This window comes from Gekko japonicus, unplaced genomic scaffold (assembly GCF_001447785.1).
Source record: "Gekko japonicus isolate JY-2015 unplaced genomic scaffold, Gekko_japonicus_V1.1 scaffold142, whole genome shotgun sequence".
NCBI lineage: Eukaryota > Metazoa > Chordata > Lepidosauria > Squamata > Gekkonidae > Gekko > Gekko japonicus.
Window position 1 is genome coordinate 381,135 of NW_015174848.1, and position 22,474 is coordinate 403,608.

A 22,474-nucleotide genomic window follows, 5' to 3' on the forward strand; every position below is an offset into this window, starting at 1 on the left:
CTGAGGTGGTGTTTTATTTGTTGTTCAGTCGCACAGTCGAGTCCGACTCTTTGCGACCCCATGGACAATCTCCCGCCAGGCTCTCCTGTCTTCCGCCGTCCTCCGAAGTTGGCTCAATTTCATGTTCGTTGCATCGCTGACACTGTCTAACCATCTCATCCTTTGCCGTCCCCGTCTTCTTTGACCTTCAATCTTTCCCAGCATCAGGGTCTTTTCCAGTGAGTGCTCCCTTCTCATTTGGTGGCCAAAGTATTTGAGCTTCAGTTTCATTATCTGGCCTTCCAGGGAACAGTCAGGGTTTCATGGCGGCCTTGCGAAGGTTGGCCAGGAAGTCCGCAGCTTTCTCTTCGGGGCCCTGGACCTTCACAAAAAAATCCATGCGGGCCGCAAATTTGGAGGGCTGTGGCGCTAGATGGGCCGTGAGAGCCGTGATGAGGGCCTCGAAGCTCACCTCCTCTACCTCCTTAGGTGAGATTAGGTTCTGCAGAAGGAGCAGGGTGTCCATCCCACACAGCCGGATGAGCTGGGATCTCTTCAATTCGGCGTCGGTGACCCGCATGCAGGCAAGGTAGTGCTTGAGGATCCTCACCCATGTGGTCCATCGTTCGGGGTGGGCCAAGTCAAACGGAGCGATGCCTTCGTGCGAGGTCCCTGCTGGAGCGGCGGTGGCGACCCCGGAGGATGCGTTGGGCCCGGAGGATGAGGACGTGGAAGCAGAGGAGGGAGCGGAGGTGGCATTTTGCTCCGACATTTCCACGGATGCTCGTGGACGCTCGGAGGACCGGGAGAGGCGGGCGCGCTGGTCGAGCGAGCTTAGCCTGAAGCGTGCTAGGCGTGGAGAGCGATGCTGCTGCTCGAGGGGTCAGCAGTGTGCAAGCGGAGCCGGGAGCGGAGCGATGAGCAGTTGCCGGAGAGCTGGGATGCGAAGTTGCGCGGTTCCCGGAGAGGTCTCGGCGTCAGGCTCGGTGCGGTACTCGTGTTGGCGTCCGGGTCTTGTTCATGGGGTCGTAGATCCCACCTTCGTCGCCAGTGAAAAGTATTAGCAAATGAGAGTCATTGCTTTTAAAATTATCGGGTAAAATGTGCAAGAGAAATATTTCAGGAGTAAAAGGTACGTTGCATTTCCAAACCTTTTGTATCGTTTCATGTATCCCTGCCCAATATTTCTTAGCTCTGTCGCAATTCTTTCCTTATTGCCTGCACCACAAATCGGGTTACGGGCGTCCTGCACTTTGGGAGAATTTCCCTTTTTTAAAAAATATATAATGTTTAGCCCTTCTTGCTGTGCAGGCAATAACCGCGATACCTTTTTATGTGGTTCCTTCCCCCCCCCCCCCCCCCCCCCCGGCCCAGCTCAGGGAACTCAGCTGGGGTGCAGAAAATCTACAACCAATCTTGTTTTTCTTGGCGCAGTTATTTTTAGGCTCTTTCTAGAAAACCGCGCGCTTAGCTCGGCCTTGCAAATGACTCTACAGAAATCACTGTGCGTTAAGTGCCGTCAAGTCACAGGGGGTCTAAGAGCAACACTCCTGGGGTTTTCAAGGCAAGAGACGCCCGGAGGTGGATTGCCGCTGCCTGCCTCTGCGTAGCGACGCCGGAAGTCCTTGTTGGTCTCCCTTCCGAATACTAACCAGGGCCGACCCTGCTTCGCTTCTCGGGTCTGACGAAATCAGGCTAGCCTGGTGTCAGAACCCACAGCTAACAATGAAGTACACGCATTCAGGAACGGTTATACTTTTATTGCAAAGCTATAGATGCAGACCCTGATGCTGGGAAAGATTGAAGGTCAAAGAAGATGGGGACGGCAAAGGATGAGATGGTTAGACAGTGTCATCGAGGCAACGAACATGAAACTGAGCCAACTTCAGAGGACGGCGGAAGACAGGAGGGCCTGGCGGGAGCTGGTCCATGGGGTCGCGAAGAGTCGGACTCGACTGTGTGACTGAACAACAATAGATGCAGTAACACAGGCACTGTTAGGAATGGCCACAGCCAGTAGAGCATAATAGGATATAGGGTATTCGTATGCACCCCCCCCATGGCATTGGCCAATTAGACACCCTCCTGCGCACGGGATAAGTCAGGCAGCCGTTAGGTGGCTAAAGCTGAGAACTCGGAGTCTCTCACGGCACATAGGAGCTCTCCAGACAACACAACCTCCTCCTGCACATCGGTAGACATAAGCGTTTCAGCAAAGGCATAACAGCAGGGATAGGAATGCAATAACAATTAACAAGACACAGAATGAACTCCCCAACCCCCATGGCAGCATAGCTGACACACAGGCACTGTTAAGAATGGCCACAGCCAATAGAGCCTAATAGGATATAGGGTATTCGTATGCACCCTCCCGCCCCATGGCATGGGCCAATTAGGCACCCTCCCATGCGCGGGATAAGTCAGGCAACCGTTAGGTGGCTAAAGCTGAGAACTCAGAGTCTCTCACGGTCCATGGGAGCTCTCCAGACACCACAACCTCCTCCTGCACATCGGTAGAGATAAGCGTTTCAGCAAAGGCAGAACAGCAGGGATAGGAATGCAAGAGCAATTAGCAAGACAGAGAATGAACTCCCCAACCCCCATGGCAGCATAGCTGACACCTGGGTCATCCAGCTCAAGGCAAGAGACAAGCAGAGGGGGGTCTGCTGTTTCCTGCTTCAGCATAACAGCCCTGGACTTCCTTGGTGATGTCCCTGCTTAGCTTCTGAGATCTGAAGAGATCGGGCTCGCCTGGGCCATCCAGGTCAGGGCGAAAGAGAGACCGAGGAGGTTTGCCACCACTCTCTTCTGCAGAGTCTTCCTTAGTGGTCTCCCTTCCAAGTACCGACCCTGCTTAGCTTCTGAGATCTGAAGAGACTGGGCGAGCCTGGGCCATCCAGGTTCAGAGCAAAAGAAGGAGAAGGAGAAGAGATTGGATTTCTACCCCGCCCTTCACTCGGAGTCTCAGAGCGGCGGACAAACTCCTTTCCCTTCCCCTCTCCACAACGGACACCCCAATGTGGCAGAGGTCCATCAGTGCTATTAGCCACAAGGGATAGATAGGAACTCTCGGTCTGGGGCAAGGGATGCTCTGTATTCTTGGTGCTTGGGGGGGGGGCAACAGTGGGAGGGCTTCTAATGTCCTGGCCCCACTGCTGGCCCCCCTGATGACCCCTGGTATTTTTGGCCACTGTGTGACACAGAGTGTTGGACCGGATGGGCCATTGGCCTGATCCAACATTGGCTTCTCTTATGTCCTTATGTCTGGGGCAAGGGGTGCTCTGTATTCTTGGTGCTTGGGAGTGCTTGGCAACAGTGGGAGGCTTCTAGTGTCCTGGTCCCACTGGTGGACCTTCTGATGGCCCCTGGTATTTCTGGCCACTGTGTGACACAGAGTGTTGGACTGGATGAGCCTTTGGCCTGATCCAACATTGGCATCTCTCATGTTCTTATGTTCTTAATGTTCCCTCTAAGCTGAGTTAGTATGAGCCAGCTCACAGTTTTTTAGCCTCCGGCTCACACATTTTTGTCTTAGCTCAGGAAGGAGGGCTCCAGAGCAAACTGATTTATGCAGCAGCCAAATCGCTCGCTCACAACTTTAATGCCAGTAGCTCACAAAGTTGAATTTTTTGCTCACAAGACTCCACAGCTTAGAGGGAACATTGCCGGTGAGGTCGGTGGGGCTGAGAGAGCTCTGACAGAAACGGCTCTTTTTCAAGGACAGCTCTGAGAGAACTATGACTTGCCCAAGGTCATCCAGCAGCTGCATGTGGGGGAGGTGGGGAATCTCTTCTCTTCTTATTATTATTCGATTTTAAGTGTTTTCTCTAGTGTATGTTTTTATTTCTATTGCCCAGAGCCCTGCAGTAGCAGGGATTGGGTGATTAATAATAATAATAACAATAACAACAACAACATTACTGATGGAAAGAGGCCCAAGGCCAAAGGAAACATAGATGTACCTTTGCCGAGTCCGGGGACAAAATTTCAAAATTCCACGCATCCTTCATCCCGGGGAAAGCTTGTAACTACATCTGCATTTCCCTTGCCACCCCGAGAGGTGTCGAACTCATTTGATACGAGGGCCGGATCTGATATAAATGTCACTCTGTCGGGCCGGGCCACGCGGGCCATAAAATGTCACGCCGGGTACCGGAGAGACAGACTTTATAAAGGACCTGGGCAAACCCAGCGAACAATATTATTTTTTTAACTTGAAATACATAGATGCTGCAAACACGAACACTCTTCCAGTATTTCCGTCGAGTATCTCTGTGATGCCCACAGCAGGGGTGTCAAACATGCGGCCCAGGGACCGGATCAGGGCCCCCCCCCCCCCCCCGGGGGCTTCTAACCGCGCGCAGTGGAACTGGCTGTCTTCTGCTTCTGCTTCTTCCAGTTCTGCTGCTGCTCCTGCGTCATCGTAGGTTTGCAGCTTACAGATACACCCCTGAACAGCCATACTCAAGATGGCAACACCAGAGACATTTTGATGCGGTAATTCAGAGCAAGAGGTGTCCGTTATCAGACACTGTTAAGTAAATAAAACATTGCAAGAGTTCTAATGTTTTAAGCATGTTTTTATTTTAAGTGGAAAAAAACCCCAAACCCCTTTGTGTTTGTATCCTTTATAAAGTTTATATCTCTCCGCCGCCTGGCATTACCTTTTATGACACGCGTGGCCCAGCCCGACAAGGTCTCATCTATGTCAGATCTGGCCCTCATAACAAATGAGTTCCACACCCCTGGTATTCAGGGACATAATGCCCAGCCTCTGTCCTCTGGCAATAAAGGTAATGAGCAGTTGCTCACAGGCCAGATAAGAATCCTGGACAGGCCGGTTGTGGCCCGTGGGCCATATGTTTGACACCCCTGCCCTGCACGTTCCAGGTGGCTGTCAGAACAGCAGCTTGCGATACCACCCCTGAACCAGGAAGCAGCCGGCCCAGGTGCTCTTGGCTCTGTCAGGGGCTGTGGGAAGAGGGAGGTGTGGAGTGGAGGCTCCCTCTGCTGCTGGCCCCACCCCCCGGGCAGAACACTCATCCCCCCCGAGTGTCCCCCAGTGGTTTTAACGGTCAGTCCAGCCCTGGTCTCGAATCAACAGTGCATGTGAGTGTGCGCGCACACCTGGAAGTCATGGCGACCTCTGGGGGCTGACCCCCACTGGGGGCCTGGAGGATATTCAGGGAGGTGGCTGGATAAAGCCTGCCCCCCGCCTCCCGCCTCTGGTATTCCAAGGAGGTCTCCCATCGAAGTCCTCGCCAGGGTCGGCCCTGCTTAGCTTCCGAGATCTGACGAGATCGGGCCGGCCTGGGGTCAAATCGAGAGTTCTCAAGCTGTATGCTGCGAGCCACGCATCAGCACACGCCCCGATGAAAAGAAGAGCATCAGATGGCCACGCCAGACCAAAGCGGCCACATAGAGGGGAGGCTGCCCGCCGCTTTTGTTCTGGGTCCCTGCCCTGGTTTTTGCCTCCTTCCAGGGAGTCTCGCTGGGCAGGCAATGGTGTGTGACCCGGCCACCTGTCTGCACGGGATCATAACAGCCACTCCCCGTGCAGACACATGGCAGCGCATCGGGGAGGGGAGCTTCCGGAAGACCTTGAATTAGAACGGTTTCCTGTGTGTATTTCCTGGGAAGTTTGCATAGGGAAATGTTCGTACCCAAATCGGTGGGGTATCATTTCCAGTAAAGTAAACATCTGCTAAGGCTTTTGCATCCAGACGTTTTCCGTGCCCTAATTCTGTTGGGGCCCTGGCCTGATCTCATCAGACCTCAGGAACTAAGCTAAGTCGGCCTCGGTTAAGACTTTAGATGGGAGACCACCAAGGAAGCCCAGGGTTGCTCCGCAGAGGTAGACGGTGGCAAACCACCTCTGAACATCTCTTGCCTGGACCTGGATGGCCCAGGATGGCCTGATCTTGACAGAACTCAGAACCTAAGCAGGGTCAGCTCTGGTTAGTCTTTGGATGGGAGACCACCAAGGAAGCCCAGGGTTGCTACGCAGAGGTAGACGGTGGCAAACCACCTCTGAACATCTCTTGCCTGGACCTGGATGGCCCAGGATGGCATGATCTTGACACATCTCAGAACCTAAGCAGGGTCAGCTCTGGTTAGTCTTTGGATGGGAGACCACCGAGGAAGCCCAGGGTTGCTACACAGAGGCAGGCAATGGCGAACCACCTCTGAACATCTCTTGCCTGGACCTGGATGGCCCAGGAAGGCCTGATCTTGACACATCTCAGAAGCTAAGCAGGGTCAGCTCTGGTTAGTCTTTGGATGGGAGACCACCGAGGAAGTCCAGGGTTGCTACACAGAGGCAGACAATGGCGAACCACCTCTGAACATCTCTTGCCTGGACCTGGATGGCCCAGGATGGCATGATCTTGACACATCTCAGAACCTAAGCAGGGTCAGCTCTGGTTAGTCTTTGGATGGGAGACCACCGAGGAAGCCCAGGGTTGCTACACAGAGGCAGGCAATGGCGAACCACCTCTGAACATCTCTTGCCTGGACCTGGATGGCCAGATCTCATGAGGTCTTGGCAACTCAGCAGGGTCGGCCCTGGTTAGTCCTTGGATGGGAGATCACCAAGGAACACCAGGGTTGTTATGCAGAGGCAGGCAATGGCAAAGAACCTCTGTTTATTGCCTTGACCTGGGTGGCCCCAGGCTCGCCTGATCTTGACAGATCTCGGAAGCTAAGCAGGGTTGGCCTGGGTTATTGCTTGGATGGGAGACCACCGAGGGAGTCCAGGGTTGTTATGCAGAGGTGGGCAAGGGCAAACCACCACTGTTCATCTCTTCCCTTGACCTGGGTGGTGCTGGCTAATCCACTCTCATCAGATCTTGGAAGCTAAGCAGGGTCGGCCCTGGTTAGCCCTTGGATGGGAGACCTCCAATGAACACCAGGGGTGTTATGCAGAGGCAGGCCACGGCAAAGAACCTCTGTTTCTTGCCTTGACCTGGATGGCCCAAGTTAGCTCCATCTCATCAAACCTTGGAAGCTAAACAGGGTTGGACCTGGTTAGTCCTTGGATGGTGTCCGATTCCCCAAGCATTCGAAATAAATCCACGTTTGAAGAAACCAGGGGTTTGAGTGGGCGCCGCCGCCGCCCCTATCCTATCAACGAGATAGTATGTCATCGGCTGCCCTACGAAGGTGGGTGTCCGATTCCCCATGCATTCGAAATAAATCCACGTTTGAAGAACAAAGTTAAATTTATTATAAAGCGATGGTTAGATCAGGAACACAAGAATTGTTAGGAATGACTACAGACCCCAAAGGGAAACATAATAAAGGAACTTGAACCAGGTTAGCACCTATGAGTCCAATTCCCGCTGGCGGGAAGGCAGATAAAACTAGCGCCCAATTCCTTGGGAACACAACGGTTCTACAACATAAACACAAGTTCAGTTCTCAGGCTTGAGATACATAATAAGCACAGCAACGCCATAACTCCATCCCACCTCCAGCTGGTTGACCTTGAGCAGTTCCGCAGATGTAGCAAGCAAAAGACAGTAAACACCTACACAGGAGGATACAGGGGGGAACGGACAGGGTACAGTGTAACATGTAGAAAAGAACACACCACCCTATGGCAGCTTGCTGACAGATGGGAGACCACTGAAGAAGTCCAGGGTTGCTATGCAGAGGTTGTTTAAACTGTAACTGTTTAGGAAATAGATATTTGTAAGTATGTATGTGAACTATATCACACAGGCTATTCTCTTTGTAACTTTAACTCTCTTTAAGAACTGTAGTTTCACTTTACAGATATATACGGCTTTCTCTCTCAGATACCCCACAGAACAAACTGAACTCTCTCTCTGACTCCACACAGCACGCTCAGAGCTCTCACTGACTGAAAATCCAACCGAGCCACATCAACTGCTTTTTAAGAACATAAGAACATAAGAGACGCCAATGTTGGATCAGGCCAAAGGCCCATCCAGTCCAACACTCTGTGTCACACAGTGGCCAGAAATACCAGTGCCATCAGGAGGTCCAGCAGTGGGGCCAGGACATTAGAAGCCCTCCCACTGTTGACCCCCCCCCCCCAAGCACCAAGAAGACAGAGCCTCACTTGCCCCAGAGCCCCTAGCTATACCTTGTGGCTAATAGCCACTGATGGACCTCTGCTCCATATGCTTATCTAATTCCCTTTTGAAGCCGTCCATGCTTGTAGCACCCACCACTTCCTGTGGCAGTGAATTCCATGTGTTAATCACTCTTTGGGTGAAGAAGTACTTCCTTTTATCCGTTCTAACCCGACCGCTCTGCAGTTTCATGGAGTGCCCACGAGTTCTTGTATTTTCTTCCAGCCCTCATTATTCCTCATACAGAATAACGCCTCCCACACTCTGCCATCCAGGAAGCCCTGCACACTAGTTACTATCAAACATTTAAAGGGACACACACTCTCTCAAACAAGGAATCTTCACAGAACTTTCGTGAGTCCAGTGTTCCCACTAAGCGGAGTCAGTGTGAGCCAGCTCACAGTTTTTTAGTCTCTGACTCACACATTTTTGTCTCGGCTCAGGGAGGAGGGCTCCAGAGCAAACTAATTCATGCAGCAGCCAAATCGCTCACTCCCGACTTTAATGCCGGGAGCTCACCGAGTAGAATCTTGGCTCACAGGACTCCACAGCTTAGAGGGAGCACTGGAGACCCCTGCTGCAAATGTTGTTAGTCTTTAAGGTGCCCCTGGACTCTTGCTCTTTTCTCCTGCTACTGACAGACTAACAGGGCTGCCCATCTTAATCTATCTGAAGAAGCGAGTCATGACTCACGAAAGCTCCTCCCCTGCCACAAATTTTGTGAGTCGTTAAGGTGCCCCCTTGGAGCTGCGGTGGCTCAAGTGGTTAAGACGCTGAACTGCAGGCTGTGGAAGGTCAGTAGTTCAGCAGTTCAAGACCCGAGTGTGCCGCATGACGGAGTGAGCTCCCGTCTCTAGTTCCAGCTCCTGCCAACCTAGCAGTTCGAAAGCAAGAAATTGCAAGTAGATAAATAGGTACCACTTCAGTGGGAAGGAAACAGCGTTCCGTGCGCCTTGATGTTTAGTCATGCCAGCCACATGACCACGGAAACGTCTTCGGACAGTGCTGGCTCTTCGGCTTTGAAACGGAAATGAGCACCGCAACCCTAGAGTCGGAGTCAACTGGCTTTCGAGCAAGGGAACCTTTACCTTTTAAGGTGTTCCTGGACTTTGGCTCTTTTCTCCTGCTACAGACAGACTAACACGGTTCTGCCCATCTCGATCTGTTTCGAGACTGCCCACCTTGACCGGAGCTCCCAACATCAAGATACCCATTATTTGGTTTATACACCAAAACATGTTCTGTGGAAAGATATAGTGGGCGGGATTTTTCATGGAACAGTACAGCAGTGGCAAACGACTTCTTGAAACGTTGCTCCCAGCTCTTAGCGAAAGGTTCTTGGTGCATCGCTGCAGAAATCTCTGATCTCGCGGTTTGCATTTCTGGATCCATGTGGGTCTGCTGAGGGGTCTGTGTTGTTGTCTGGGGGTGGAACTGTGGCTCAGGCAGAGCATGTGCTCAATATGCAGGAGGTCCCAGGTTCAATCCCCGACAGCATCTCCAGTTACAAAGGACCAGGCAGGAGGTGATGGGAAGGACCTCCGCCTGAGACCCTGGAGAGCTGTAAAGAGGGGCTGTGGCTCAGTGGCAGAGCCTCTGCTTGGCATGCAGGAGGGCCCAGGTTCAATCCCCGGCAGCATCTCCAGTTACAAAGGACCAGGCAGGAGGTGATGGGAAGGACCTCCGCCTGAGACCCTGGAGAGCTGTAAAGAGGGGCTGTGGCTCAGTGGCAGAGCCTCTGCTTGGCATGCAGGAGGGCCCAGGTTCAATCCCCGGCAGCATCTCCAGTTACAAAGGACCAGGCAGGAGGTGATGGGAAGGACCTCCGCCTGAGACCCTGGAGAGCTGTAAAGAGGGGCTGTGGCTCAGTGGCAGAGCCTCTGCTTGGCATGCAGGAGGGCCCAGGTTCAATCCCCGGCAGCATCTCCAGTTACAAAGGACCAGGCAGGAGGTGATGGGAAAGACCTTTAACCTGTGACCCTGGAGAGCTGTAAAGAGGGGTTGTGGCTCAGTGGCAGAGCCTCTGCTTGGCGTGCAGGAGGTCCCAGGTTCAATCACCAGAAGCATCTCCAGTTTAAAGGACCAGGCAGGAGGTGATGGGAAGGACCTCCGCCTGAGACCCTGGAGAGCCACAACCTCACAGTCTGAGTAGACAATACTGACCTCAATGGACGGTCTGATTCAGGAGAAGGCAGCTTCATGTGTTCATGTGTTATTTTGACATGTGAGAGTGGGACGGGCGAAGGCATTGGTAGGAAAAAAGCTTAAACCAATACTCCCTTTTGTTTTGTAGGAACCGGAGGATCACAGCAGATCAGCAACGTAAGTCCTTCGGGAAACTCCCGGCCACCTTATTCAGTTAGTGGAGTACCACCATAAAGCTGGTCTTGGGCTCCTCCAATTCAAGGTTGCGGCTAGAGGGGCTGGTTCTTGGAAGCCATCTAAGGAACTCTCTGCATGTAGAAAACTAGCTGGGAGAACTGGGTTTGATTCCCCACTCCTCCACTTGCACCTGCTGGATGACCTTGGGCAAGCCACAGTTCTGATAAGAGCTGTTCTTGAAAAAGAGAAGTTTCTGTCAAGAGCTCTCTCAGCCCCACCTACCTCAGAGGGTGTCTGTTGTGGGGAGGGGAAGGGAAAGAAGTTTGTGAGCCGCTCTGAGACTCCCTTGGGTAGTGAAGGGCGGGGTATAAATCCAATCTCCTCCTCATCCTCATCCTCCACATGCAGCTGCTGGATGGCCTTGGGCAAGCCATAGTTCTGATAAGAGCTGTTCTTGAAAAAGAGCCGTTTCTGTCAGAGCTCTCTCAGCCCTGCCTACCTCCCAGGGCGTCTGTTGTGGGGAGGGGAAAGGAAAGGAGTTTGTCAGCCGCTCTCAGACACCTTTGGGTAGTGAAGGGCGGGGTATAAATCCAATCTCTTCATCGTCTGTGGGGGGGAGGTATTTGTGAATTTCCTGCACTGTGCAGGGGGTTGGACTAGATGACCCTGAGGGTCCCCTCCAACTCCATGCGTCTATGATGAGGATTTTTCTAAAGCGCTGACCAGTGTGTGTATGGCGGGGAATTAAAAAAAATAAATTATTGGATTTATAACCCGCCCTCCCCGGAACAGGCTCAGGGCGGCTGACAAATGAGGCACATATGCCAAGATTAAAACAACTAAAAACAGAATAAAACAATCATTCATACAATAAAGCGCAGGTGCTCTAGTAGTCACCTGTTTATCTCAAGAGCCAGATTTGAGGCCGAGTAGCACCTTAGAGAAGAAGCTGCGGTGGCTCAAGTGGTTAAGACGCTGAACTGCAGGCTGCGGAAGGTTGGTCGTTCAGCAGTTCGAGACCCGAGTGTGCCGCATGACGGAGTGAGCTCCCGTCTCTAGTTCCAGCTCCTGCCAACCTAGCAGTTCGAAAGCAAGAAATTCCAAGTAGATAAATTGGTACCACTTCGGTGGGAAGGTAACAGCGTTCCATGTGCCTTGGTGTTTAGTCATGCCGGCCCCATGACCACGCAAACGTCTTCGGACAGCGCTGGCTCTTCAGCCTTGAAGCGGAGATGAGCACCGCAACCCTAGAGTCGGACTCGACTGGCTTTCGAGCAAGGGAACCTTGAACTTGAGCACCTTAGAGACCAACAAGATTCTCGGGGCGTGAGCTTCCGAGCGCCAACGATCCCTTCGTCAGATACAAGGAGGAATGGCGATCCTTATATCCCGGTCTGAGGCTGGGAACGGCATTGCAAAAGTACAATGGAAGAATGTAATCAGACAGATTAGTGCAGGGGAGACATGCTCAGGGCTCTGTCCTCTCCAGTCTGACCTGTGGACGGCTTTTAGAGAGGACCCGGCAGATCACGGAGGAGAGGTCTATCAGTGGTTACTGGCCATGGTGACTAAAGGGAACCTCCACGTTCAGAGGCAGACAGCCTCCAAATCACCAGTGCCAGGAGGCAGCATCAGGGGAAGGCCTCGGCCTCACTGGTCTGATTCAGCGTGGTTTATGGTCTTATGAAGGCCTCTATATCCTGCTGCTGGGCCTCCAGAGGAACTAGTTGGCCACTGCGTGAGAGGGGATGCTGGACTAGATGGACCCTCACTGGTCTGATCCAGCAGGGCTCTTCTTGGTGTTCTTATGAAGGCCTCGGCCTCTCTGCCCTGTTGTTGGCCCTCCAGAGGAACTGGCTGGCCACTGCGTGAGACGGGATGCTGAACTGGACGGACCCTCACTGGTCTGATCCAGCAGGGCTCTTCTGAGGTTCTTCTCAGGGGAAGGCCTCGGCCTCTCTGCCCTGTTGTTGGCCCTCCAGAGGAACTGGTTGGCCACTGTGTGAGACAGGAGGCTGGACTAGAATGACCCTCCCTGGTCTGACCCAGCAGGGCTCTTCTGATGTCCTTCTCAGGGGAAGGCCAAGGCCTCTCTGCCCTGTTGTTGGACCTCCAGAGGAACTGGCTGGCCCCTGGGTGAGACGGGATGCTGGACTAGATGGACCCTCCCTGGTCTGACCCAGCAGGGCTCTCCTGAGGTTCTTCTCAGGGGAAGGCCTCGGCCTCTCTGCCCTGTTGTTGGCCCTCCAGAGGAACTGGTTGGCCACTGTGGGAGACGGGATGCTGGACTAGAGGGACCCTCCCTGGTCTGATCCATCACGGCTCTTCTTCAGTTCTTCTGTTCTTAATCGGCCTTCCCCCAAATCAAATGGTTCTTCCCCCAATGTTCTGATGTTCTTCTCAGAAGAGAAGAGATTGCATTTATACCCCACCCTTCACTACCCTAAGGAGTCTCAGAACGGCTTACAAACTCCTTTCCCTTCAGTTTGGTGTCGTGGTTAAGTCCGGGAGAACCGGGTTTGATTCCCCACTCCTCCACTTGCATCTGGCTGGATGCCCTTGGGCAAGCCATAGTTCTGATAAGAGCTGTTCTTGAAAAAGAGCAGTTTCTGTCAAGAGCTCTCAGCCCCACCTACCTCACAGGGTGTCTCTGTAAGCCGCTCAGAGACACCTCTGGGTAGTGAAGGGCGGGGTACAAATCCAATCTCTTCTTTTCTTCTTTCTTCTCTTCCCCACAACAGACACCCTGTGAGTGAGGTTGGCGGGGCTGAGAGAGAGCTCTGATAGAAACTGCTCTTTTCCAAGAACAGCTGTGCCAGAACTATGGCTTGCCCAAGGTCATCCAGCAGGTGCAGGTGGAGGAGTGGGGAATCAAACCTGGTTCTCCCAGATTAGAGTCCGCGCACTTCACCACCACACCAAGCTGGCTCACGAAGGCCTCTGCCCTGTTGCTGGCCCTCCAGAGGAACTGGTTGGCCCCTGTGTGAGACAGGATGCTGGACTCGATGGACCGTCACTGGTCTGATCCAGCAGAGCCCGTTCTTATATTGCATCTGGCCAAGGGAGCTTTGACTCTTGAAATCTTATATCCTAAAAATCTTGGTGGTGTCTAAAGTGCTCCTGGATTTGAATCTTGCTCTTCTAGTGGAGATCAGTATGGCTACCCATCTGAAACAGTTCACTAGAGTGGGTGGATCTGCCCATCTTCCACTTGTTTTACCCATAATCCTGGATCCTTACAACTAATCCATCTCAGACAAAACAATTAATGTGTCTTTAAATCTACATGGATCCGCTTGGCGAGAAGCACAGTCGATTGCTCCTTGGCCTGCCCATAACGGCCTGAGAAAATTCCAGTGCTTTCCAGCCTCCTCTTGACACCATCGCTTAAGCTTGGTGGCATCTCTTGGCTAAGCAGCCCGCGGACATACAGTGGGTCACTAAGGAACCACCCAGTGACTGATCTCCCCATCTCTCTTTCTTTTGTGAGCAGTACAGGCAGGGTGTACGGCTACAACCCCAACCCGACGGTACCCAAAGGAGTCCGGAGGCCACTCAGCAAAACCGCCATGCATCAGAGCCGAAGGCAGTCGGACACACAGCCTGCAGATGTAAGTGCTCGGCCAGGGATGGTGGAGCATGCCAGGTGTCCGGCCTGAAGCTGGCTACATGCCCAAATGGTTTACTTTTAGAGCACCCAAGATTTACCCATCCTTACCAGAGTCTGGGGGGGGGGTGTCTTTGCTGGCTTGAAAAGGAAGCTGCCTTAAACATTGCGAAGAAAAAGATGGGGTAGAAATGTTTTTTGGAAGTAAGGCAAGACACGGATAGATTAGCAAGAGGCCGATTCAGAGCGGGGACTCGTGCAGAGATGCCATGTCAGAGCAGGGACTCGTGCAGAGACGCACTTTTCTCTGAGCAGGGGGGTAGATCTGCCTGTTCCAGTGGGTGGATGATCCAGAGACTTGACAGGTTGTCCTGCCTTCTCGACAGGGGCAAGCCAGAATCGTCACTAGGGAGGTGCATTCGGTTCTTCCAAACCGAATGCACCCCCGAAAATGGCCCATTCGGACCCCTTTCGGGCTGCTGCAGGCCAATTCAGATTCTCTTGTCGGCGGCAATTCGGCCCCATTATATCCTATGAACTATTGAAGTCAATGGCGAAAACATAGGGTATATTCTGGGGACTGGAGGGGAGGGGGTTTGAGGGAGAGGCTCCAAATTCGCAGGATAGCTGCGCTGGAGCCTCTCCCCAAGATACCAACCAAGTTTGAAGAACATTGGACCAGGAGGTCCGATTCTACGCCCCCCCCCCAAACAGGTTGCCCCTATCCCCTCCATTGTTCTCTATTGTGGGAAATTGATTCTGCAGGGTTCGGCCGAATCCGAATCGGGTCGAATTTTTTATTTTTTTTTGCACACCCCTAATCGTGACATGCCCAGCGTCTTGCTAGGAGGGGATAGAGGGTTTGTAAGAAAAGTATTATAGAAAACTGCTGGGATTAGATTGGTACCTGATTTTAAAAAAGGAAGACACAAGGGCTCGGCTGACGTGACCCACGATCACATATTTTTTATTTTTTGACATTTTACCCCACCCTCCCCGCAAGCGGGCTCAGGGCGGCTTTCAAGGGGCGTAAGCCCATGCATAAAACCACATAAAACCGTAAAATCATAAATAATAGCAATAACAATAACAATAATAAAGTGCTTCATGTAAACAAGATGGTCTTTGGATAGTTTCATGATGGTATCAGTCATTTCCTTAGATCTCATGATGGTGTCAGTCATTTCCATGGGGTGATATTGTCCTATAGATAGCTCAAGCCGATCCAGCAGTTTGGCTGTGGATTTTACCACTGGTTTTGAACCGGGGGGGGGGAGGGGCTGGTATATTGTGACCCACCTTGGATTTGGGATTTGGGGGGGGGCAGGGGCGGCAGTGAGCAGTGCTCCCTCTAAGCTGTGGAGTCTTGTGAGCAAAATTTCTACTCTTGTGAGCAACTGGCATTACAGTTGTGAGTGGGCGATTTGGCTGCTGCATCAGTTAGTTTTCCTCTGGAGCCCTCCTTCCGGAGCCGAGACAAAAATGTGTGAGCCGGAGGCTCACAAAGTAGAATGGTTGCTCACAAGATTCCACAGCTTAGAGGGAACATTGGGTGTGGGGGGAGGTATTTGTGAATTTCCTGCCTTGTGCAGGGGGTTGGACTAGATGACCCTGGAGGTCCCTCCCTACTCTATGATTCTAGGTTCGTGTTTGGGTAAGTCTATCGTCCCCCTCCATATAAAACCCACAGATCCTTGCAGATCAGAGCAGGAAGATATGCACGGGGCAGTTCTGTGCAAGAAACGTTCTGGGTCCTGCCTCGCGGGGACAGGGAGGCGGACAGAAGGCCGAACACGTTTTAAAAGAGGGCTCGGAAGGTTCAGAGGCCAGGGCATGACTGACCGGCGAGGGGTCCTCCCTTCTCTCCAGCAGGACGTGATGATGCTCTCGAGCAGCACGGACAGCGAGGGGGACAACGGGCGGGGCACCTCGGGGCAAGCGCAGGGCAACGCGAACGACAGCGACGACATCCAGACGATCTCCTCCGGGTCCGAGGAGGAGCACGGGGCAGACGAGAAGAAGAACAGCTCTTCCAGGCTCGGTAAATCCCGCAGCTTTTGAAAAGGGTTGTCTGGGAAGACATTTGATTTGTGTTTTTCTATATGTGGAGAATGAGTTTGGTGCAGTGGTTAAGAGCGGCGGACTCTAATCTGGGAGAACCGGATCTGAGTCCCCACTCCTCCACATGCAGCTGCTGGTGTGACCTGGGGTCAGTCACAAGTTATCTCAGAGCTGTTCTCTCAAGGGCAGTCCTCGGGAGAGCTCTCTCAGCTCCACCGACCTCACGGGGTGTCTGTTGTGGGAAGGGGAAGGGAAAGCCACTCTGAGAGAGCCAGTTTGGTGTCGTGGTTAAGTGCGCGGACTCTAATCTGGGAGAACCGGGTTTGATTCCCCCACTCCTCCACTTGCACCTGCTGGATGACCTTGGGCAAGCCATAGTTCTGGCAGAGCTGTTCTGGAAAAAGAGCAGTTTCTCTCAGCTCTCTCAGCCCCACCGACCTCACAGGGTGTCTGTTGTGGGGAGGGGAAGGGAGTTTGTGAGCCGCTCTGAGATCCCTTCAGGTAGTGAAGGGCGGGGTATAAATCCAGTCTCTTCTCTCTCTAAAGTGGGTGGGGCGCTTGCCCAGCAGGGCTTCTGATTGGAGGGCCACCTCCTGTGGCAGCCATTTTGTGGCTGGCTCCACCTCGCACGGTGGCCATGTCGTGGTTGCACTCACCTCCTTCTATCAAAATCCCACAGGCTCAAAAAGGTTGGGTACCCCCATACTGGGGAGTTTCAACTGCGGTAGTTAGACTTTTTTTTTTGGCCGATCAGTTTGATTTACCTCTCTATCGGAAAGCTCGAGGGGACTTCCGATAAACTTCCACCCATCCTGTGGATCCTGTCCTTTCGTCCCCCCGAGAAGCTCCAAGCAGCTCGCATCGGTTCTGTTTTCCCTGTTTGGTCTTCCTGGCAGCTGACCTGTAAAAACAAGAACCGAAAGACCCCACCAGCCGGCAATCTTGGGGCTATCTCTGTAAGAAGAAGAGAAGAGATTGGATTTATACCCTGCCCTTCACTCGGAGTCTCACAGTGGCTTTCAGAACTCCTTTTTCTTCCCCTCCCCACAACGGATACCCTGTGAGGTAGGCGGGGCCGAGAGAGCTCTCTTGAGGACTGCCCTCGAGAGAACAGCTCTGAGAGAACTTGTGCCTGGCCCAAGGTCACCCAGCAGCTGCGAGTGGGGAATCAAACCCGGTTCTCCCAGTGGGGCTGAGAGAGCTCTTGACAGAAATGGCTCTTTTTCAAGGACAGCGCTTATCAGAACGATGGCTTGCCCGAGGTCATCCAGCAGCTGCAGGTGGAGGAGCGGTGAATCAAACCCGGTTCTCCCAGACTAGAGTCCGCGCACTTAACCGCCACACCAAACTGGAAGAGGCAGTCCTGCCGGCCTCGTTCTGGGATCCTTTGCTATGACCCGACCGACCCTCTCTCTCTCTTTGATCCTCCCCCCCCCCCCCCCCCACGGCCGCAGCCACGAAGCGCCAAGTGGCCGTGAAATCCACCCGGGGCTTCGCCCTGAAGTCGACCCACGGCATCGCCATCAAGTCGACCAACCTGGCCTCGGGGGAGAACGCCCTCATCCGGAAGAACACGCGGCAGTTCTACGACGGCGAGGAGTCCTGCTACATCATCGACGCCAAGCTCGAGGGGAACCTCGGCCGCTACCTCAACGTAAGCCCCCCCCTCCCCGTCTTATTGGACCTGCCCTCCTTTTAGTGAAGACCAACCGGAGCGCGTCTCACAGCACAAGGAGAACCATAGCATGAGCACGCGGGGGGATCAGGAATGCGATCTTGGGGTGTATCAACAGAGGCCCATCAGCAGTTTCTAGCCATGATGACTGAGGGGAACCTCCACATTCAGGGGCACTAAGCCTTTGAATACCAGAGCCAGGAGGCAACATCAGGGAAAGGCCTCGGCCTCTCTGCCCTATTGTTGGGTGTCCAGAGGAACTGGGTGGCCACTGTGTGAGACGGGAGGCTGGACTAGATGGACCCTCACAGGTCTGACCCAGCAGGGCTCTTCTGAGGTTCTTCTCAGGGGAAGGCCTCGGCCTCTCTGCCCTGTTGTTGGCCTTCCAGGGGAACTGGGTGGCCCCTGTGTGAGACAGGAGACTGGACTAGATGGACCCTCACTGGTCTGACCCAGCAGGGCTCTTCTGAGGTTCTTCTCAGGGGAAGGCCTCAGCCTCTCTGCCCTGTTGTTGGCCCTCCAGAGGAACTGGTTGGCCACTGTGTGAGAGGAGGCTGGACTGGATGGACCCTCACAGGTCTGACCCAGCAGGGCTCTTCTGATGTTCTTCTCAGGGGAAGGCCTCGGCCTCTCTGCCCTGTTGTTGGCCCTCCAGAGGAACTGGTTGAGGCCACTGTGTGAGACAGGAGGCTGGACTGGATGGACCCTCACTGGTCTGACCCAGCAGGGCTCTCCTGATGTTCTTCTCAGGGGAAGGCCTCGGCCCCTCTGCCCTGTTGCTGGCCCTCCAGAGGAACTGGCTGGCCCCTGTGTGAGACGGGATGCTGGACTAGATGGACCCTCACTGGTCTGCTCCAGCAGGGCTCTTCTAATGTCCTCTTGCTCCCTTTTTGCAAGTTTTCTCCTTTTCGACAAATCGCTCTGTCTCTGTCTCCCCTTCTTCTCTTTCCAGCATAGCTGCAGCCCTAACCTCTTTGTGCAGAACGTCTTTGTGGACACACACGATCTCCGTTTCCCGTGGGTGGCCTTCTTCGCAAGCAAGTAAGAGCCGTCAGAGAAGATCTCCCTTTTTCTCCCGCCCCAAACGAGGCCTGTTGGTTTTCCCTGGGCCTGCCCTCTCTGTTCCTCCCCCGCCCTGTATGGGGTTGTCTTGTGGGAGGGGGTGTGGTTTTTGGCCCCGCAGACCTTGGGCAGATCTACTGTCCCTATTCTGAAATCTTAAAAGCAGGGCTCTTGTTGTAGCAGGAACTCCTCTGCATATTAGGCGACATACCCCTAATGTAGCCAATTCTCCAAGAGCTTACAGTAGCCCCTGTAAGAAGAGCTCTGTAAGCTCTTGGAGGATTGGCTACTTTAGTGGTGTGTCGCCTAATATGCAGAGGAGTTCCTGCTACAAAAAGAGGCCTGGTGGGATTTCCCTTGTTTTTTTCATGTGTGTAACTGAGTAGGATTCTGTGCTCAAGAAGGTCAGAGTGGTCCAAAGGGGAAATCGGCTGCCCAGGGAGGTGGTGAGCTCCCCTTCACTGACAGCTTTCGAGAAGAGGCTGGACAGGTATTTGTCAGGGATGCTTTAGGCTGGTCCTGCATTGGGCAGGGGGCTGGGCTAGATGGTCTGTGTGCCCCCTTCCAATTCTGTGATGCTATGATAAGGTGCCAGCATTAGTCCAGGGTCCCCAGCCTTTTAGTGTTCATTGAGGGGCTGAGCAAACATACGGACAATGGCGACCAAGTCAATGTTGTTTGCTTAGCCTTCCAGAGAGCTTTTGATAAATGTTCCTCATCAAAGGCTCCTAAGTAAACTCAGCAGTCACGGGATAAGAACACAAGAACATAAGAGAAGCCAGTGTTGGATCAGGCCAGTGACCCATCTAGTCCAACACTCTGTCACATAGCGGCCATCAGGAGGTCCAGCAGTGGGGCCAGGACACTAGAAGCTCTCCCACTGTTGCCGCGCCCCCCAAGCACCAAGAAGACAGAGCATCCCTTGCCCCCAGACCGAGAGTTTCTGGCTATACCTTGTGGCTGAGAGCCACTGATGGACCTCTGCTCCAGATGCTTATCCAGTTCCCTCTTGAAGCCGTCCATGCTTATAGCCGCCACCACTCCCTGTGGCAGTGAATACCATGTGTGGGTGAAGAAGGACTTCCTTTGATCCGTTCTAACCCGACCGCTCAGCAATTTCATGGAGTGCCCACAAGGAGTTCTTGTCTTGTGAGAAAGGGAGAGAAGTACCTCTTTCTCGACCTGCTCTATCCCATGCATCATCTTGTAAGCCTCGATCATGTCACCCCTCAGCCGTTGTTCCTCCAAGCTAATTAATGCTTTGGATTTGGGAGTAAGCAGTGAAGTGGCTACGTTTGCAGATGACTCTCAGATGTTCAGAGCGGTGAGAACCAGGGAGGACTCTGCATTTTATTATCAATTTATTTATTTATTCGGATTTCTACCCCGCCCTCCCAGCCGGAGCGGGCTCAGAGCAGCTCACATAAATACAGATGAGTTACATTAAAACATAAATTACAATTAAGACCAAGCTCCCTCTAAGCTGTGGAGTCTTGCGAGTAAAAATGATCCTTTGTGAGCCACTGGCACTAAAGGTGTGAGCGAGCGATTTGGCTGCTGCGTCAATTAGTTTGCTCCGGAGCCCTCCTTCCTGAGCTAAGACAGAAATGTGTGAGCCGTGAGCTAGCTCACGCTAACTCAGCTTAGAGGGAACACTGATTAGCAGGCTGAGCAAGCGGGCATCAACGTGGCAAATGGGGTTCAATAGGGCCAAATCCTAACTATAAATACACGTTGATGGGGTCCGAACTGGCAGAGACTGACCAAGAGAGAGATCTTGGAGTCGTAGTAGATAACTCAATGAAAATGTCGAGACAGTGTGCGACTGCAATAAAAAAGGCCAATACTATGCTGGGGATTATTAGGAAGGGGACTGAAAACAAATCAGCCAGTATCATAATGCCCCTGTATAAATCGATGGCGCGACCTCAATCGGAATACTGTGTGCAGTTCTGGTCACCGCACCTCGAGAAAGATATTATAGCCTTGGAAAAGGTGCAGAAAAGGGCAACTTAAATGAATAAGGGGATGGAACGCCTTCCCTATGAAGAAAGGTTGAAGAGATGAGGGCTCTTTAGGTTGGAGAAATGCTGACTGAGGGGTGACAGGACAGAGGTTTACAAAATTATTCAGGGGAGAGAAGGTAGAGAAAGCAGTCCTTTTCTCACTTTCTCACCGTACTCGTGGGCACTCCATAAAATTAATGAGCAGTAGGCTTAGAACAGATCAAGTACTTCTTCACCCAAAGGGTAATGAACACGTGGAATTCACTGCTGCAGGGCGTGGTGGCAGCTACAAGCAATGACAGCTTCAAGAGCGAATTGGATAAGCATATGGAGCAGAGGTCCATCAGTGGCCATTAGCAACAAGGTATAGATAGGAACTCTCAGGCTGGGGTAAGGGATGCTCTGTTTTCTTGGTGCTTGGGGGAGGGGTCAACAGTGGGAGGGCTCCTAGTGTCCTGGCCCCCCTGCTGGACCTCCTGATGGCCCCTGGTATTTTTGGCCACTGTGTGACACAGAGTGTTGGACTGGATGGGCCATTGGCCTGATCCAACATTGACTTCTCTTATGTTCTTATGTTAAGAGCAGAGGTCCATCAGTGGCTCTTAGCCACAAGGTATAGATAGGAAATCTCAGTCTGGGGCAAGTGATGCTCTGTCTTCTTGGTGCTTGGGGGAGGGGTCAACAGTGGGAGGGCTCCTAGTGTCCTGGCCCCCCTGCTGGACCTTCTGAGGGCCCCTGGTATTTTTGGCCACTGCGACACAGATTGTTGGATTGAATGGGCCATTGGCCTGATCCAACCTTGGCTTCTCTTATGTTCTTATACGGAGCAGAGGTCTATCAGTGGCTATTAGCCACAAGGTATAGATAGGAACTCTCGGTCTGGGGCAAGGGATGCTCTGTCTTCTTGGTGCTTGGGGGAGGGCAACAGTGGGAGGGCTTCTAGTGTCCTGGCCCCCCTCCTGCACCTTCTGACGGCCCCTGGTATTTTCGGCCACTGTGTGCCAGACATAGTGTTGGACTGTATGGGCCATTGGCCTGATCCAACATTGGCTTCTTTTATGTCCTTATGCCCCCAACCTTTTTGAGCCTGTGGGTGCCTTTGGAAGTCTGATACAGCATGAAGGGCACAACTGCAAAATGGCTCCTGCAGCTTATCTCCAGGCACACAGTAAATATCCTTGTGTGGTGGTAGGAGCTCCTGCCAAAGCAGTGCTTTTAAAAATCTGCCCAGGCAATCAAATCTCAAGTGGCCCATCAGAAGCCTTGCTGTGCAAAAGCCCCACCTGCCCTCATTTTCTAAAAAAAAAACTTGGCAGGCACCATGAAAGGTGTCAGTGTGTGCCCTGGCAACCGAGGGCACCGTGTTGGGGACCACCGTGTTTGTAGGATCCAGCCCAGAACAAAAAGTTCACTAAAAACTGGTTAGAAAGGGGTAAAGGCAGCAATTCCCATAGCCTTCTCCACGAATGGTGGTGTCTTCTAGGTCTGTGCGCTCGGTATAAACTGAGCCGAAAAAGTCCCGATATTTTATTGGTATTTATTGGGTATTTTCTCAGCCAATCTTCAAGGGGCTACTGATTTGGCTATCCGAAAATGGCTACCTAAACCCCCCCCTCCCCGAAAATATTTGGGTGTTTTTGGAGCCGCCAGATAGCTGCAGTTA

General features: G+C 52.8%; 1 protein-coding gene across 3 annotated transcripts in view; it reads left to right on the forward strand.

Annotated features, from left to right (window-relative positions):
- Positions 1-22,474, forward strand: part of SETDB1 (SET domain, bifurcated 1) — a 68,263-nt gene that overhangs the window by 45,036 nt on the left and 753 nt on the right. For 2 of the 3 annotated variants that reach the window (XM_015424518.1, XM_015424517.1), the window contains exons 18-22: positions 10,372-10,400; positions 13,894-14,011; positions 15,877-16,048; positions 17,523-17,722; positions 18,696-18,784. In XM_015424518.1, the coding sequence (XP_015280004.1) occupies positions 10,372-10,400; positions 13,894-14,011; positions 15,877-16,048; positions 17,523-17,722; positions 18,696-18,784 (608 nt within the window). The remainder of the gene's footprint in view (positions 1-10,371; positions 10,401-13,893; positions 14,012-15,876; positions 16,049-17,522; positions 17,723-18,695; positions 18,785-22,474) is intronic. The other variant, XM_015424519.1, reaches the window with a different exon arrangement.